The 15,845-nt window shown below is 49.3% G+C and overlaps 1 protein-coding gene across 1 annotated transcript in view; it reads left to right on the forward strand.

Annotated features, from left to right (window-relative positions):
* The window catches only part of LOC105277276 (serine/threonine-protein kinase 17A), a 159,251-nt gene that overhangs the window by 115,302 nt on the left and 28,104 nt on the right, over positions 1-15,845 (forward strand). The window contains exons 2-3 of the mRNA XM_026973129.1: positions 4,870-5,082; positions 5,587-5,725. Coding sequence (XP_026828930.1) covers positions 4,870-5,082; positions 5,587-5,725 — 352 coding nt within the window. The remainder of the gene's footprint in view (positions 1-4,869; positions 5,083-5,586; positions 5,726-15,845) is intronic.

Consider the following 15,845-nt stretch of genomic DNA (forward strand, 5'->3'; position numbering starts at 1 on the left):
TTCGAAACTGAGCACGGCCAGTCGCGGCGACGTGCGAGTTCTGTCGGCGGAATTACATCGAGCTGTCTCTTTCGCGGATTGCGATTGTTCCTCCCGGCGAGAGGAATACAGAAGCGTCTCTTCACAGCGAACGAGTGACGTCGTAATGATCAACGGTTAGTCGACGGTTAGCCGGGTCCTCCATTAACCATAGCGTGCTAATCTCCAGGTGCGATAAAGTACGCATAGCAGCGCCGCTATTGCAATAATAATATCGCTGCCGCTGTTCGTTCATCGTCGTCGTTGTCGACATTGCCAATGCCGGATTTACAGTTGCGCCATTAGACGACGGCGAGAGATTGCGAGCTCTCCTCCTTCCCGGAACGGTTTTCTTATCCGTCGCTGATGATATTCCGATTCGCCATGGCTTATCACTCGCAGATGCGACGGCTCTTCGCGGAAGCGGATCTCTCTTTCTTTCTTCTCTTTTTCTCATTTATTCTCTCCATCCATCCCTTGCCCAGCGACTTTGATGAGACGACTCAAGGCCGATGCACGGCGAATCCTGGCGATTCCGCTCTCATAATCGGGATTATTTCTCTGTGATACGCGAACACGATCCGGACCGGATGTAACGGGTTCCCGTACGTGTTTTCCCTCGAAGAAACGCGGAAACTGATGTGAGAAAAGAAAGAGAGAGATACATCGAGATATGTCGGTAACGAAATCGATACGCGATTCGTATCGCGGCTCTCTCTGGAGACGGAAGTCGACGACATAGACAGACATCGCGTCTCGTTTCATCTATTCCGGCCGCGCTTAAAGCTCCACGTAATTACGTTCCTCTCCCGATGCCGAGTTGCAAACGGCTGAAGACGCGTCGTGAGTCGCGGCTAACGAAGATCAATGCGTCCATTTCTCTCGAAGCGAAGAGGCCGCCGAGCGGAACGGGAAAGGACTCGCGGTGGCGACGTCCGTCAGAGATCGGACCGCTAATTGAGCGGAGGCAATCGAAATCGCGCGATCATTAGCCTCCGCTCCGCGCCATGCGCTCTTAACGCGCGATAACGCGTAGATCCTGGCAGAACCGGCTGTGTCACGGCACGTGTCCACCTCCTCTTTGTCCGGCCGGACGGTGAGACGTCGGATAGGTTCGCCTCCGTAACGGCCCGTAATTAGAACGCAAGAGATAACGACTCGATCCGATAGGGAATGCCCGCACGATCACTCGCTTTCAGCCGCGTTCGCATTTGCCAACCTACATACCGAGGCGACCGGCGGTTCTCGCCCGCGATCGCGATTATCGCTCCGACACGTCTGCCTTTTTGCACGACTTCTTCTCGACGGTGAACTTGCTCGCTCGCAGGAATAATTTGATACCTTCGCGTATCAGGCCTTTGACCGGGTCTAACGCCTTGCTTGATTTTCGACCTTACTTCCTTCCGCATATGATCGGACGACGATTATCTTCTTGATACGTCAATTGACGGCGAAAAAGGCCACGGGAACGCGCATACATACAAACATACATGAGCGGAGGAATAGTGAACCGGCGCTCCGACTTCCATCTCATCTCCGAGTACGCTCTGTGGGATACCGCCGGGTGGACAATGGCCACTAATGATGCTTACTTTGACGCCTGTCGCGCGGCCCTTTCGTGCCATCTATCTCTCAACTGGCGGCCATCCTTTAGCAGGGCTTTAGACTGACTGGTCGTCGCCTTTAGCGAACCTCCGAAAAATATTTTCCCCGCGTGGACCGCCGCCCTCTCCCGCTCTTTCCCGTCCTCGGACAATAATGGACAATCGACGATTCATACGCGAACATACCGTCACTCGACTGCACGTGATCAACTCCTTCCTCTTTCAGTCTATCCGTGGCCTTCTCGCGATTATAGTTACTTGCACCTTTATCACGTTGCAACACGTTGCAGCACTCCGCGTTAAATAATCGAGGATATAAATAGTCGGAGACGTGTGGCCGCGTCTTTAATGAGACATTCTTCGAGACTGAGTTATGCCACGTTGACCTTTCGTCAACGAGCGAGACAAGATCTAGAGACGAGAAAACGAACGTTGCGTCCGTTAACGGTGCAAAGCTTCGCTTCCGAATACGCGTACGCGGCTTCCTCAAGCGGCAAGCTTCTTACGTAATACATAATGTACATACGCATGCTTTCACTAACGCCGCTCGAATTTAGGCCCGTGGATCTAACTGCAAGTCGGTGCATTGCCCCGGCGAGCTGCTGCTCGCTTTCTAGCTAGTTGTTTAGATCGTCGGATTACAGCGAGTTCGCGCGCGAGAGTCGGCATTTCAAGCGTTCCCTTGACCGAACGTCGTATCCTCATGTACGCTCGAATATCATGGATTCTTCAAATTTTTATATTCTTCGAGAGCACTCACGAATCGACATGCGACACTCTGGGGAGAATCGCCCATTCTAAAACCAATGGAAAAATGGACGAAAGAACGCTCTCGAACGAAGCTCGTGGATTGCTCAAGGGTTCTACCTTCTATACCGTGATCTAATGCCGTTACTCGAGCACAACAATTTCGCGCAGGCGCTTCTCACGCGAATCGTACTCGCGTAACTCGTGGCGAGTCGCTTGCACAATCCTGTGTGTAAGATCTGGAAAGATAGTCGAGACTGACAGGTCGTATAGAGGATCAGAATGAAAACAAGTTGATCACAACGGTAGGAGTATTGGCCGTACGGCCTAAGACCTAGGCGTGTGAACCAGGGATCCCGGAGAGTTCGAGTTCAAATCTAAGGCAGTCTCCTAGTTATTTTTCGCCTCTTACAATTCAGAAGTGGGATAAAATCCGCTACCCCTCGAAGACTGTTGAGATTCATCCGCTACCCCTCGGAGAGGAGGGAGTTGAGAAGCAGCTGGCCGGTAGTGAAGCCTGAACATGGAGGTCGGGACGGACTCAGAGGAGTGAACCAACATGGAGGTTGGGAGGGACTCGGAAGAGTGAACCAAAAATGGATGTTGGGAGGGGCTCAGAAGAGTGAACCAAAAATGGAGGTTGAGAGGGACTCAAGTGGAGTGAACCGACGATTTGGAGAAATTCGGGGACGAATGTAATGTCAGGCTGGCCGAGCTGTAAGATCTGGAAAGATAGTCGAGACTGACAGGTCGTATAGAGGATCAGAATGAAAACAAGTTGATCACAACGGTAGGAGTATTGGCCGTACAGCCTAAGACCTAGGCGTGTGAACCAGGGATCCCGGAGAGTTCGAGTTCAAATCTAAGGCAGTCTCCTAGTTATTTTGCGCCTCTTACAATTCAGAAGTGGGATAAAATCCGCTACCCCTCGAAGACAGTTGAGATTCATCTGCTATCCCTCGGAGAGGAGGGAGTTGAGAAGCAGCTGGCCGGTAGTGAAGCCTGAACATGGAGGTCGGGACGGACTCAGAGGAGTGAACCAACATGGAGATTGGGAAGGACTCAGAGGAGTGAACCAACATGGAGATTGGAAAGGACTCAGAGGAGTGAACCAACATGGAGATTGGAAAGGACTCAGAGGAGTAAACCAACATGGAGGTTGGGAGGGACTCAGAAGAGTGAACCGAAAATGGATGTTGCGAGGGACTCAAGTGGAGTGAACCGACGATTTGGAGACATTCGGGGACGAATGTAATGTCAGGCTGGCCGAGCTGTAAGATCTGGAAAGATAGTCGAGACTGACCGGTCGTATAGAGGATCAGAATGAAAACAAGTTGATCACAACGGTAGGAGTATTGGCCGTACAGCCTAAGACCTAGGCGTGTGAACCAGGGATCTCGGAGAGTTCGAGTTCAAATCTAAGGCAGTCTCCTAGTTATTTTTCGCCTCTTACATGTGTGACGTTAAAAGCCGATAACGCCATTATATTACGCTCGCTCGTGTTATTACGCGCGGAGGCATCGTTCCATCGAGCGCCCGCCGACGCGAGCGATGATTCTCGTCGCGATGATTCAACCCCGCGTGTTCCATATTATACACACACGTATACGTCCAACATGCATATTGCCCCTCTCCTCCGCCCTCCTCGTACACGTGTACTTTCTATCTAGGACGCTCGCGGCCTTCGCATAATCGAAAAGGTTTTGCAATCAAGCGCTCGCGGACTCGATATTTCGCAATCAATCGCGGGCACCGGTTACGTCACGCGGAAGCGTTCAATTCCGCGAGTCAATCTCGGATTCCAATTCGCGGTTGCAATTTGTCATCTGATTCGCCAAGCGGCGTGTCGGAAAAAGTCGGCGGTTCTTAATGGACGCTGGCCGCGCCGAGGCATCGCGAATCTCGTAACTTCATGCTGCTTACCGCAGTTTCTTCAGAGTGCAATAATGCGCGCGGTGAGATGCAGGTGTAACCACCGCGATGGTGCAGCGGAGAGGAGGCGACTTTTCCGCCACGAAAATCAGTTTCCGGTGCGCCGCGCGTTACTATATAATCAGCAAAAGGGAGGAACGCAGCGTGGTTTATTAGCGGAAAAAGTGAAAGCACCCGATCGCTCTACGTGTGCACGACTTCCTCATGCGATATTATTATTCGCTTGCCTCCCGACGACTCTCTTATTAGCGGTGTTGAGCGGTATAGAAACGAAATCGTGGTAATTAGCGAGCTCGGCGGATATGCACCGCTTGCTCGCAAAGCGACGATTATGCTGAAAAATTTACGTTGTAAAATTCAATTATTTGCACCGCGAAATTAAACGTGCAGGCTGACGCAATGAATCGTTGCTGGAAAATTCGCGAATTCAAGTTTAGACATCGATCTTTTAAATCGATGTTTTGCGTCAGTCGCGCGTCACGCATATTTTCATTGACGTATTATCGTTTGCACTCTGTTAAATTTCATGCGTAATATATTAATAATATTTCTCTTGTTTACTTTGCAGCGGTAAATATGCGACGGTAAGGAGATGCCGCGAGAGGTCCAGCGGCAGGCAATGGGCCGCCAAGTTCCTGAGGAAGCGACGACGAGCCCAGGAGCTCAGAGCGGAAGCGCTTCACGAAGTGGCCGTGCTGGATGCCGCGGCCCATTGTTCCCGCCTCGTCTCCCTTCACCAGGTTTTTGAGACCAACACGGAGATGGTTCTCGTCCTCGAGCTGTAAGTACAAGGTTGCTTCGCCAGGACCTCCCACTCGTGTCTTCGGATCATCTCTTTTCAAGAAAAAAAGAACACTTGCTTTCAATTGAATAAGAAATTCGTTTCTACCGACAATTTGTTTTAAAGCGGATAACAATATTTCATTGCTCGTACTGTTTGCTTCGCGACGGTCAAAGGAAATAAAATTGAATGGCAACACGCGGCTGCACGCTACGATAGCGTAGCGTATAACTTTCTACATGTCGCAATCAGCGGGTTAATTATTTAAAAAGTAGGACGAGGCGTGAACTCGCGCGCGATTTAAAGACGTGACGTCTCGCGTGCGCGAGCCGTAATATCGTAAAGTTGCGCGGCGCATTGATTCGTCCACTCGTGCGTAATGTGCTGAATTTATTTGAATGCGCTTGCACGGGACGGCCCGTCGCGCGAAATAATACGTATGCTACGTGTAAATACCGCGCGAGAGAGACCAGCGTGAGAGACAGATAACATTTATTGCGACAGGGCTCCTGGCGGCGAGCTGCAGATGATACTCGATCGGGATGAAGTTCCGGAGGAGCGGCAGGTCGCCAGATTGCTGAAGCAGATTTTGGACGGGATTGCCTTTCTGCATTCCCTGAACGTAGCTCACCTCGACATCAAGGTAAGGCTTCAAACGCGCAAACGTTTATATGGTAAAGCCGGGCCTAACGAAACGACCGGCGGCGACATGCAAGGTGTGCCTGTTAACATTCGAGAGACTGCATACGCGACGCAAATATACGTCCGACGCGGCTTGTTCTCCAAAAAAAAGATGTGTATATATATATATTTGATTTTATTTGCGGCATTAATTCCGTAATTGAATAACGCTTGCAGGATATTCATCCGTAAATATTTCTTACGATCAAATGATACAACCGATTTAAATAATAATCTTCTTACTCGGCGTTAAATGCGCGTGCGTGCGACAATAATCGCGGCCAGGTATTCCGAGCGGGATATTTTCGGCGGTTCATTGCTCGTAACAATGTCTACGTGTGTCACGGTTTTATCGGTGGCACTAAATCGCCCACGGTAGCGGCCGTTTTCGCGAGATTGGGAAGAGTAACCCTTGAAATCGCAAGCGACCGACTTCGCGCGAGCCTCGGTATATCTCCAGACTTTAAAAATAACAAGCGAGGTGCGCGATAACGGGACAAGATTGTCGCTCGTGCAAATAATCCTTATCTCGTCGTTCTCGTGTGCGCATGGTGAGAAGCGCACAAAGAACGGACGCCTTACCTGAAGCAGAAAAGAGGCAGCTTTCGACGTGCGATCGCATCTTCGAGATATCCTGAGCTTCAATCTCGAGATAATCTCCGACTTTTCAAGATCCCATCATCGGGATTAGATTACAACGGTCAATAATTTATTCGTACGTAGTGAAGAACGGAAAAAATTTCTCGCAAGGAATCGAAAAGTTATTCGAATGATAAAGAAAGAGCCAGTACTTCTACTTTTCCCATTCATCGCTGTACTGAAAAATGTCTAACATCTTCGATATTTTTCGAGATTTAAGCCCCGTCGCATCGACCAAAGAAATGAGAAATTTAAACATCCTCTATTATCTTAAGATGTACTAATCATAATGAAAGACATATTCCGTGTATCATAAAATGTAATGTAAATAAAAATTTTAGTTAGTTTGGTTGATTTTATTTTATTTATACCGAACTGTGTGAAGAAATCTGTAGCAAGGCTCGCGATTGATTGATTGGTTGAGTTGCGAACGCGACATCCGACACTATAATTCACGAGCGAAATATAGTTTTCATGATGTCTCTGATTCTTGCCTTTTAAAAGGCAAGAAAGGAAAGAGGCAGAGAATCGATTCATCACGCTCTCGCTGAAAAAGCGTTCGGAAATCTCCGAGGAGCCGAGGATGCGTCTTTATCGCGTCAGATCTCAGCGGATGCTGCACTCTCGAGGGACGCGAGTTCGCCGCGAGGAAGAAATTCTCTTGCCAAGGGAACGACGACATTTCGGGCGCCTCTGGCAATTTCTCAGCTACGGGGCTGCGGCGTGCGTTCCGTGTCGCACGATCGACCTAAATCGTTATGTAAACGCCTACGTCCACGTATGCGGCTGCGTGCGCTCTGCCAAACGGCTAATTAGGGGCAATTTCTACACGTCGGCGGCGCCTCGTTTTGCCAATCGATCGAGTTTTCAGTATGTATCGGTATCACTCGCGAGTAATATTTGACTTTGCTCCCGCGTGTTTCGCAATGTCTTCAGGCGAAAACAAGGTTTCTTTATTCGATCGTTGGATATCTTTACTTTCGCTTTCTTGCGCGCTTACTTTTATTAAGTATGACAAGTGTATCTTGCACAGAGTAAAAAGTATTGTAAGATCTGGAAAGATAGTCGAGACTGACAGGTCGTATAGAGGATCAGAATGAAAACAAGTTGATCACAACAGTAGGAGTATTGGCCGTACAGCCTAAGACCTAGGCGTGTGAACTAGGGATCCCGGAGAGCTCGAGTTCAAATCTAAGGCAGTCTTCTAGTTATTTTTCGCCTATTACAATTCAGAAGTGGGATAAAATCCGCTACCCCTCGAAGACAGTTGAGATTCATCCGCTACCCCTCGGAGAGGAGGGAGTTGAGAAGCAGCTGGCCGGTAGTGAAGCCTGAACATGGAGGTCGGGACGGACTCAGAGGAGTGAACCAACATGGAGATTGGGAAGGACTCAGAGGAGTGAACCAACATGGAGGTTGGGAGGGACTCAGAAGAGTGAACCAAAAATGGATGTTGGGAGGGACTCAGAAGAGTGAACCAAAAATGGAGGTTGGGAGGGACTCAAGTGGAGTGAACCGACGATTTGGAGACATTCGGGGACGAATGTAATGTCAGGCTGGCCGAGCTGTAAAATCTGGAAAGATAGTCGAGACTGACAGGTCGTATAGAGGATCAGAATGAAAACAAGTTGATCACAACAGGAGTATTGGCCGTACAGCCTAAGACCTAGGCGTGTGAACCAGGGATCCCGGAGAGCTCGAGTTCAAATCTAAGGCAGTCTTCTAGTTATTTTTCGCCTATTACAATTCAGAAGTGGGATAAAATCCGCTACCCCTCGAAGACAGTTGAGATTCATCCGCTACCCCTCGGAGAGGAGGGAGTTGAGAAGCAGCTGGCCGGTAGTGAAGCCTGAACATGGAGGTCGGACGGACTCAGAGGAGTGAACCAACATGGAGATTGGGAAGGACTCGGAGGAGTGAACCAACATGGAGGTTGGGAGGGACTCGAAGAGTGAACCAAAAATGGATGTTGGGAGGGACTCAGAAGAGTGAACAAAAATGGAGGTTGGGAGGGACTCAAGTGGAGTGAACCGACGATTTGGAGACATTCGGGGACGAATGTAATGTCAGGCTGGCCGAGCTGTAAGATCTGGAAAGATAGTCGAGACTGACAGGTCGTACAGAGGATCGGAATGAAAACAAGTTGATCACAACAGGAGTATTGGCCGTACAGCCTACGACCTAGGCGTGTGAACCAGGGATCCCGGAGAGTTCGAGTTCAAACCTAAGGCAGTCTCCTAGTTATTTTTCGCCTCTTACAATTCAGAAGTGGGATAAAATCCGCTACCCCTCGAAGACAGTTGAGATTCATCCGCTACCCCTCGGAGAGGAGGGAGTTGAGAAGCAGCTGGCCGGTAGTGAAGCCTGAACATGGAGGTCGGGACGGACTCAGAGGAGTGAACCAACATGGAGATTGGGAAGGACTCAGAGGAGTGAACCAACATGGAGGTTGGGAGGGACTCAGAAGAGTGAACCAAAAATGGATGTTGGGAGGGACTCAGAAGAGTGAACCAAAAATGGAGGTTGGGAGGGACTCAAGTGGAGTGAACCGACGATTTGGAGACATTCGGGACGAATGTAATGTCAGGCTGGCCGAGCTGTAAAATCTGGAAAGATAGTCGAGACTGACAGGTCGTATAGAGGATCAGAATGAAAACAAGTTGATCACAACAGGAGTATTGGCCGTACAGCCTAAGACCTAGGCGTGTGAACCAGGGATCCCGGAGAGCTCGAGTTCAAATCTAAGGCAGTCTTCTAGTTATTTTTCGCCTATTACAATTCAGAAGTGGGATAAAATCCGCTACCCCTCGAAGACAGTTGAGATTCATCCGCTACCCCTCGGAGAGGAGGGAGTTGAGAAGCAGCTGGCCGGTAGTGAAGCCTGAACATGGAGGTCGGGACGGACTCAGAGGAGTGAACCAACATGGAGATTGGGAAGGACTCAGAGGAGTGAACCAACATGGAGGTTGGGAGGGACTCGGAAGAGTGAACCAAAAATGGATGTTGGGAGGGCTCAGAAGAGTGAACCAAAAATGGAGGTTGGGAGGGACTCAAGTGGAGTGAACCGACGATTTGGAGACATTCGGGGACGAATGTAATGTCAGGCTGGCCGAGCTGTAAGATCTGGAAAGATAGTCGAGACTGACAGGTCGTACAGAGGATCGGAATGAAAACAAGTTGATCACAACAGGAGTATTGGCCGTACAGCCTACGACCTAGGCGTGTGAACCAGGGATCCCGGAGAGTTCGAGTTCAAATCTAAGGCAGTCTCCTAGTTATTTTTCGCCTCTTACAATTCAGAAGTGGGATAAAATCCGCTACCCCTCGAAGACAGTTGAGATTCATCCGCTACCCCTCGGAGAGGAGGGAGTTGAGAAGCAGCTGGCCGGTAGTGAAGCCTGAACATGGAGGTCGGGACGGACTCAGAGGAGTGAACCAACATGGAGGTTGGGAGGGACTCAGAAGAGTGAACCAAAAATGGATGTTGGGAGGGACTCAGAAGAGTGAACCAAAAATGGAGGTTGGGAGGGACTCAAGTGGAGTGAACCGACGATTTGGAGACATTCGGGGACGAATGTAATGTCAGGCTGGCCGAGCTGTAAAATCTGGAAAGATAGTCGAGACTGACAGGTCGTATAGAGGATCAGAATGAAAACAAGTTGATCACAACAGGAGTATTGGCCGTACAGCCTAAGACCTAGGCGTGTGAACCAGGGATCCCGGAGAGCTCGAGTTCAAATCTAAGGCAGTCTTCTAGTTATTTTTCGCCTATTACAATTCAGAAGTGGGATAAAATCCGCTACCCCTCGAAGACAGTTGAGATTCATCCGCTACCCCTCGGAGAGGAGGGAGTTGAGAAGCAGCTGGCCGGTAGTGAAGCCTGAACATGGAGGTCGGGACGGACTCAGAGGAGTGAACCAACATGGAGATTGGGAAGGACTCAGAGGAGTGAACCAACATGGAGGTTGGGAGGGACTCGGAAGAGTGAACCAAAAATGGATGTTGGGAGGGACTCAGAAGAGTGAACCAAAAATGGAGGTTGGGAGGGACTCAAGTGGAGTGAACCGACGATTTGGAGACATTCGGGGACGAATGTAATGTCAGGCTGGCCGAGCTGTAAGATCTGGAAAGATAGTCGAGACTGACAGGTCGTACAGAGGATCGGAATGAAAACAAGTTGATCACAACAGGAGTATTGGCCGTACAGCCTACGACCTAGGCGTGTGAACCAGGGATCCCAGAGAGTTCGAGTTCAAATCTAAGGCAGTCTTCTAGTTATTTTTCGCCTATTACAATTCAGAAGTGGGATAAAATCCGCTACCCCTCGAAGACAGTTGAGATTCATCCGCTACCCCTCGGAGAGGAGGGAGTTGAGAAGCAGCTGGCCGGTAGTGAAGCCTGAACATGGAGGTCGGGACGGACTCAGAGGAATGAACCAACATGGAGATTGGGAAGGACTCAGAGGAGTGAACCAACATGGAGGTTGGGAGGGACTCGGAAGAGTGAACCAAAAATGGATGTTGGGAGGGGCTCAGAAGAGTGAACCAAAAATGGAGGTTGGGAGGGACTCAAGTGGAGTGAACCGACGATTTGGAGACATTCGGGGACGAATGTAATGTCAGGCTGGCCGAGCTGTAAGATCTGGAAAGATAGTCGAGACTGACCGGTCGTATAGAGGATCAGAATGAAAACAAGTTGATCACAACAGTAGGAGTATTGGCCGTACAGCCTAAGACCTAGGCGTGTGAACCAGGGATCCCGGAAAGTTCGAGTTAAAATCTAAGGCAGTCTTCTAGTTATTTTTCGCCTCTTACAGTATGCATTTCTTCGTGTACTTCTCATATTTCTCGTAACTATGAAATACTTTAAATAATCAATGAACGGTTACTTTGCTTCTTGTCTCTCGCCGTAAGTCGATGGAATTCTAGCCGGTAGCCACGTGTGCACATTTTTTCCGATTGCAGACGCGCGTGCAGGCACGAATGCGGATTCCGCACGTAGACAAGAATGCATTTCAAGCAAGTCCTGCCGTTACGCCGTTCAAGCCGTTATGTCACCTGACACTTTGCGCGGTGGAAGAAATGAAAATAGATCGAGCACACGTATCGAGTACGCTCTCGATGATTCATCGGATCCCACGCGATCCCCTCGCGCGATATTTCGAAATTCCACGTAAACGACGCGGACTCGACGCTCTTTTCTCGGCGGGGTGGATCGGCGCGACGACGCGACGGGTTCTATTAAAAAATCAATGACACGCGCGCGAACACGTGCGCGGGCCTACGAAACGGCGGAATGTCAACGAAAACGGGCGCCGATGGGACGTTTCGGTCTCGTGAAATATTTTTATACGCGGCGACGAGGGAGCCCGCACGGAAATAACACCCCCGTATTTCTCGTCCTGGCGTTCGCCGCGAGGACAATATGACGTTTTGCGTTAAGCCACCGGGATCTCCCGCGACTCTTTCTTCCCCGCGTACATCCAAAAATAATTCCGCGGCCCCTCATCGTAATCCCATGCGCCGTTTCATAAATGTCGCATAATTGAGCTGATATCACCACGCTTAATCTCGGCCGGGTGGATTTGGGCACCGAGAATAACCGTCGGCGACGCGGCCGAGAGCACGGAACGGCGATCCATAAAAAACCGCAATTGGGTTGATGCACCATCCCCCTCCTGTTTCCCCTCCCGTTCGTAATTTTAAACGAGTAATCTGTGAGGGCCAGAAATAGCTTGTTTACTGGCTGGCGGGAGTCCCGCCGCGGCAATGATCGGGAGTAAATCCCCTTTCAGCTCCCTCGTCGCGCGCTTCGTCATCTGATTGTGTGTATCGTGCAAGGCAATGACGAGCGCGTAGAAGATTCCGCTCCGCTTGGAGAGCCGAGCCCGAAGCGGACGACGCCAAGGCGCGACGATGAGTCTCACGTGCGCGTCGCGTCACGACGCCAAGTGACAAGCGGGTTTTCCTATTTGGCGAGGACGATTTGCAATTGGCGATTTGCACATGCGCGCGCACATACGCGTAGGTACATGAGTGCGTGTTTATCGATTATATCGGCGTGATCGATATGGGTGAGCCAAGGCGAGCGAGTCGCATTAAAAATGTCCGGCGGCGGCAACGCGCTCGCGCGCGCACCTCGGCCTTCCATCTCCTCGATCCTCCTTTGAGTCTCCTTAAATGCATGGCTCGCGTAACCAGTACGGCGGTTATACAACCCAATTACGCGATTCTCGCGAATTCTCGCGTTAATCGCTCGATTCATCATTAGTCCGTAAATTATTGCCTCCACCTTGACCAATTTAGTCTGACTTTGTAGTCTGTTGATTGTCCAGCATGTTTTATTCAAGAGAACCATATAGATATTTAAAAGATCATGCACACTGAGAAAAATGATTTGATTGTATCAACAAGACGTACCTGATAGAATGCATTTTGGTTAAACTAACCAAGAATTTCTAGTTATCACGATAGGACTGGATATTTTATAACTAGAACGTTTGATAGACTGTACTATAAGAATTTGGTTAGTATTTTCCAGTTGGATCTATAAAACTTCTAGTTATATTACACTAGACATAAGAACGAACGAAGATGCAATCAGAATTCTGGTTAATCGCAGGGCACTCCAGCAGCATTCTATTGTTTCGTGTCGGGCGTGTTGATCGGCACGGACGGCACGTTTTCCTCCTGTAGTGAAATGAAATTAGTTAGTGGAATGGCTGGTGAAGTGACGGCGGATGAAAAAACGTGTTCTCTTCTTATATTTGTTTATACAGGGTGTCCCGTAATAATCGCCTAACCTCTCGTATGCCAATAGAGCAGATCGAGATGAAGAGAAAAGTCCCATACCATTTTGCGATATTCGCAATAATAATCCTATACCTCGAGCGGCTCGGCACTCGCCTCCGCGCGCTCTGGATTCGCTTGACTTTAATATGCAATATTTCGATTATTATTGCGAATATCGCAAAATGATACGGGACTTTTCTGTTCATCTCGATCTGCTCTATTGGCATGCGAGAGGTTAGGCGATTATTACGGGACATCCTGTATAAATATCAACATGATATTTCATTTACAGCAATCCAAGAAAACTCACGGTAACGAAACAGAAAAACGTTTCTTTTCACTAAACAGTCATGTTAATTTAACTAAATACGTTTAGTATTATTATCAAGAAAATCTGGTAAATTGAACAGGAAGGAATTAATCATGCTCATCTGGTAATTCCTAAAGGAATTCTGATTCGTCCATTTTCCAACGGACAAACTGGTTGAACCTACCAGATTTCTAATTAATGCAACCAGATTTGTTTTTCAGTGTATATTTTACTTCACGAGGTGCACGAGATTATAGAATCTCCATCAGTTGAATCTGCCAATTGCAATCACGATCCGCGAGTTGCACCTTCGAACGACCTTTGTCGACGCCTTATCAATTCTACCTCGTCTTGATAAGCATCCGGCGATTACGCATCCGAGCGAGTAACCCTGATATCGCGCTGTTTTCGAGACCGATAAGATAATTCCACGCGCGCGGATGTGATACGCGCGCACTTGGCGTACCGCGAGACGCAATTACGAGCAGGTACTCGTCATTAGAAACAATTCCGCGGATTTGTTCGCAACGACAGGCTCGAAGCGTCGCTCAAGGCGACGTTCCCGGGCTCGTCGCCGTGACGGATCGTCAGCTCGTAAATGCCACCAGAAACAAACAAGGAAACTAATTAGCTCGCACGGACGAGGAATATCTATCGCAATTTTCTCTCGGTCTCGGCAGTGAATCATCGTTGTTCGAATCGTTATGCTCCGCCGCGCCCGCGGGTCAATGAATCCGCGAGTGCAGCGGCGTTTATTTTTCGCGCAGCCATTCAGGAACAGAGCGAGAAAAATAAGCCCCCTCCTTCCTCTCTCTCGCTGTTATGATGAGGCTTCGACGGCCGATACGCTTTTGGAAGCCGGCCAGACGTGCACCGGTCGGTGCTTTACGTTTCACGAAAATATACCCGTCGAATCGCGCGCGCACGCTTTTGTTCACGGCGAGACGCGTGACAGCGCATCAAAGCGGGCGCTCGCGCGACGGAATTCTTTTTTGAACGCGCCGCGCCAGTCACGTCAAATATACAATGAGATGGACGACAGCCTTTACGAACGAAGCTTCGCTGTGACATTTATCCTCGTTTATCCGTTGCGTTTGTGCAGCCGTTTTTGCGATATTTGTGAGAACTCAAGCTCGCTCAAATGATACGAACGTGCTCCGATATATCTCGATGTATTGTCGCCATATCAGAGTCACTCTTTCCTTATTCTGCCTATCATTGTTCACCATTGGCTACAATATTATTATTTGTCGTTGATAGCTTGAACGACATTTTAATGGCAAGACAATTGCTACATAAAAAAACGATATAGCTTGCTATCTTCAGCAGCTGATCCTGAAGCGAATGGTCATCTCGCGCGAAACGTAAGACGCGCCGCAGCCGGGAATGGCAATTGGCCGGCGAATGGGTTAACGAGCGCGTGTTGGAGTTGAGCCTAAAAATAACGCCGTGCCACGAATTCGCGCGATATGCCGCGGCCGAATATAGATCCCGCGGTTATGAATGGAAAAATGCGCGCGGATTCCTTGGCCGGCGGCCAAGGGGCCTTCTTGGCGGCCGGCCACGAACTCGCGGGCGCCGGTGCTCTAATGCCGGCTTCGCCGGCCGTGCTAGTTCACGCTCGAAACGGAACAGCTATATCCGTCGTCGCGCCGTCGTCGGAAAAGTCGCGCGAGCGGGTGCGAAAAGCCCGCCGCGCGACCAAACGTCCCGCTCGGGCCGCGCGGACTCGTGATGCGAGCGTCCCGACGCGAGAACTCGGTCCTGTTGCTCCGTTTTGCATTCCGTCGCGCTGACTCGGCGGCCACCGCGCGAGAAACGTCGCCGAATATTAATCGGCGGAAGTGCACCGTCGCGACGAGAGTGAAGCAAGGATGAAAGAACCCACGTAGAAATTTCAAAACGGTCCAATACTGGGACTGTACCGTTTGCCATCGTGGCAGTACTGGCCGCCAGTATTGTGCCAGTACAGATTCGACACAGGAGTGTAACGCCATGCCGTACTTAATTGCCAGTACTGATCCGACACTGGCAATAATAAATATATGGACCAGTATTCGGTAAATAACTGCACCAGCATTGGGCATAGATGTGGACCAATTAATGTATTAATGTATAAATGTATTTTTTATATATATATAATATATATTTTGTACTATTTGTATTTGTGACTTAAATATTCTTAACAAAGACTAATGCAAACAACATTAGTAAAATCATTTTGTAAATGTCGCGTGAATTAATATCGCGTTTAAAAGAAAAAGATGTTAAATCGGTTTTCCGGATGGTTATTTATACGTGATAACGCAAATGTTTCTAGCGAGAACGTCACGCCTGATCTG

This window comes from Ooceraea biroi, chromosome 10 (genome assembly GCF_003672135.1).
Source record: "Ooceraea biroi isolate clonal line C1 chromosome 10, Obir_v5.4, whole genome shotgun sequence".
Lineage (NCBI taxonomy): Eukaryota > Metazoa > Arthropoda > Insecta > Hymenoptera > Formicidae > Ooceraea > Ooceraea biroi.